At 37.7% G+C, this 2,981-nt stretch overlaps 1 protein-coding gene across 1 annotated transcript in view; it reads left to right on the top strand.

The window, feature by feature from the left end:
• LOC119585704 overlaps positions 1-2,981 on the top strand; it is a 59,673-nt gene that overhangs the window by 36,228 nt on the left and 20,464 nt on the right. The window contains exons 15-18 of the mRNA XM_037934386.1: positions 731-874; positions 1,397-1,469; positions 1,903-2,067; positions 2,641-2,714. Of these exons, the coding sequence (XP_037790314.1) occupies positions 731-874; positions 1,397-1,469; positions 1,903-2,067; positions 2,641-2,714 (456 nt within the window). The remainder of the gene's footprint in view (positions 1-730; positions 875-1,396; positions 1,470-1,902; positions 2,068-2,640; positions 2,715-2,981) is intronic.

The following is a 2,981-nucleotide window of genomic DNA, read 5'->3' as shown; positions in this document are numbered from 1 at the left end:
TCTCTCTCTCTCTGTTCTCTCTCTCTTCTTGGTCTCTCTCTCTCTCTTGGTCTCTCTCTCTCTCTCTCTCTCTCTCTCTCTTGCTCTCTCTCTCTCTCTTGGTCTCTCTCTCTCTCTTGGTCTCTCTCTCTCTCTTGGTCTCTCCTCTCTCTCTCTCTCTCTCTCTCTCTCTCTCTCTCTCTCTCTCTCTCTCTCTCTCTCTCTGGCAGTTATGGACTAAATTACTAAAATTTGCAAGTCATGTTTTATGGATATTATCTTTGCTTTTCTGTGATATTTTTTCGTGAGATTCGAAATTATTTTGTCCGGGGAAGTGTTTTTCCACGTTCTATTGCACACATTCTTCATGTTGCAGACATTGAAAAAAAAAACTAATTGTAAAAAAAGATCTATGTGTTATCTATTCCACATTTTTAATCAGAAGAGATTATTTAAAAAAATGTTACCAAATGTTTCCAGATCATCACGCTTTATCTCCCATGAAGATTTTTTCCTGCTTTTCTTTAAATCTTTGCTCGTTACGGAAAATAATAAGTTAACACATCCTGCTTAATAATACAACGTTGCCATCTCACTTAAACAACTGAAAAAAAAAATAAAAGAAAGATAGATATGAAACACCGATTATATTGAACAATTTATTTAATCACCTATTTATTCATCTAAATGATTATTTGTATTTCATACCAATCTTCCTCCCTTTTTATATACATTTATTTATCAATAACAGGTACCTGGAAATGGCCTTCACTCCAGACTCCGGCATAAGGAAACAGGACGCGTATCGAGTGTTCGGGGCCGTAGCCAAGAACGTGGTGGGTCGACCGCTGGCCTGGAACTATCTCCAGAATGAATGGGACAAGATATACGACTTGTGAGTGTTTTTCCCTCTCCGTCCGACACTGAAATACATTTGTGGGGATACTTATTTGAAATGATGATCCCTATTCATCCAGGTTATTAGTATTCATTTTCATGATAAATAACAAGGAAGTGCAGGGACAATATACATTCATTGAAAACCATCATAATCATACGGAAGCTTCGTGTTTCATATGCGTTGGTTCTAATGATTTCGCACTGTAAATAATGTGATATTTTGACATTTCCATCGCAAGTGTACACACACACACACACACACACACACACACACACACACGCACACACACACACACACACACACACACACACACACACACACACACACACACACACACACACACACACATATATATATATATATATATATATATATATATATATATATATATATATATATATATATATATTTAGGAAAACATTATCATTTGTATTCTCCATTATATATGCTAATTAGCCTCGATTTGAAATTCACGTGCAAATAAAATACAAAAGACAATCATGTTTTGAATCGCAGCTACGGGAAGGCGAAGCCCCATTTCATCAAGTACGCGACCGGAGGCTTCAACACGGAGCAGCACTTGAAGGAGGTGGGGATACTTCCAGTCTTTTGCCGTTTGTGTTGTGGCCGCTTCTTCGCGTGTCTTTGAGTCCGTCTGCCTTAGAACTAATGCTCTGTTTTCTGGTTTATGTCTTGGAGCTTGTTACATTATTGCATTGCATTTTTATTGTAGAATTGTTAATGTTGCTGGGTATTATTTCAAAACTTATGGTTCATTGTTGATGGTAATATGAGTTATTTTATCTTTCCCATGCTATTAGGATACAGTATAATAATATATCATAATATCACCATCATTAAATTAACTAACATTTGAGTACCATGTGCTGACATAAACCATGATCAAAAGAGATTATCTTCATCGCACGCAAAAAAAATCTCATGCCGGATACTAATAAGAATTTCAGTTAGCATACTTTAAGCGAGACCAGATGGCATCAAGGTCGTTTCCCCTTCTGCAGGTGGAGCACTTCCGGCGGGAGCACGAGCACCACCTGGGTTCCGCGTCGCGCACGGTCGAGCAGGTGATCGAGCGCACCAAGAACAACATTGCCTGGATGAAGACCAACTATGACGTCATTGTGAAGTGGTTGGATGCGAACGGTTATTCGACGAAACTCAGCACGGCATAGGCTTAGAGGCAGACCTTATTTTAATACTGATTCAAGATTGTTAACTTCGCCAAGAAATGTGTATCGGATCGATGTGTACTTAACAGAATGATTTGCAAGTCCCTGCTTCCATATACCGGTTGAATATCATCACTTGGAAGATAAACAGTATTGCATTTATGTTTAGTTTTGTCCTCTTTGTATATAGAACCGTTTTTTTAACCATTGTTACTCCTACCTAGTTTCCCTCACAATGCTTATAGTACCTACTTGACTTATATATTTTTAATATGAACATTAAGTAAAGTTTCATTGTGTTGACTGATTCAGTCTGTTTTGACGAAGGTGTTTAAAGGTTTGACGATCGCAGGAAATGAATGGCAATGTAACGTACTTAACAAATTACTTAATGTCGATTTTTAAAAAAGTGTTGCGCATTCGGCAAGACAAGAGTATTGTGATTAAGACGACAGTGCATTTACACTTCAGAGTCATGCTAAAGCACTGATACTTTTGTACATTTTTCATTCCATAAATCTTTGTGACTTTCTGTGTGAGCTTTTTGGTGAAAAAACTTGTCCGTTGCAGGTTGAAGTTGAACATCAGCATTTCAACATTTACTCTACCATTTCATTATCAAAGGATTGCATCATATGTAGTCGGTGACTTTGTGAAGGATTGTATATATATCGATTTTTCTTTTCCTATGAAACAAATGTATTTTCAGAAGAGAGAGAGAGAGAGAGAGAGAGAGAGAGAGAGAGAGAGAGAGAGAGAGAGAGAGAGAGAGAGAGAGAGAGAGAGAGAGAGAGAGAGAGAGACCTTGTGGTATAGCGAAAAATAATTCATGGATGATAATTATACCAGTTGGCAATCAAAAAATCGCCCCTAAGTAGAGAGAAGCGAAGAAGACCACGTTTCCAGAATGT

This window comes from Penaeus monodon, chromosome 3, assembly GCF_015228065.2.
Source record: "Penaeus monodon isolate SGIC_2016 chromosome 3, NSTDA_Pmon_1, whole genome shotgun sequence".
In the NCBI taxonomy this organism is placed as follows: domain Eukaryota; kingdom Metazoa; phylum Arthropoda; class Malacostraca; order Decapoda; family Penaeidae; genus Penaeus; species Penaeus monodon.
This window is presented reverse-complemented; position numbering and strand designations above follow the sequence as displayed.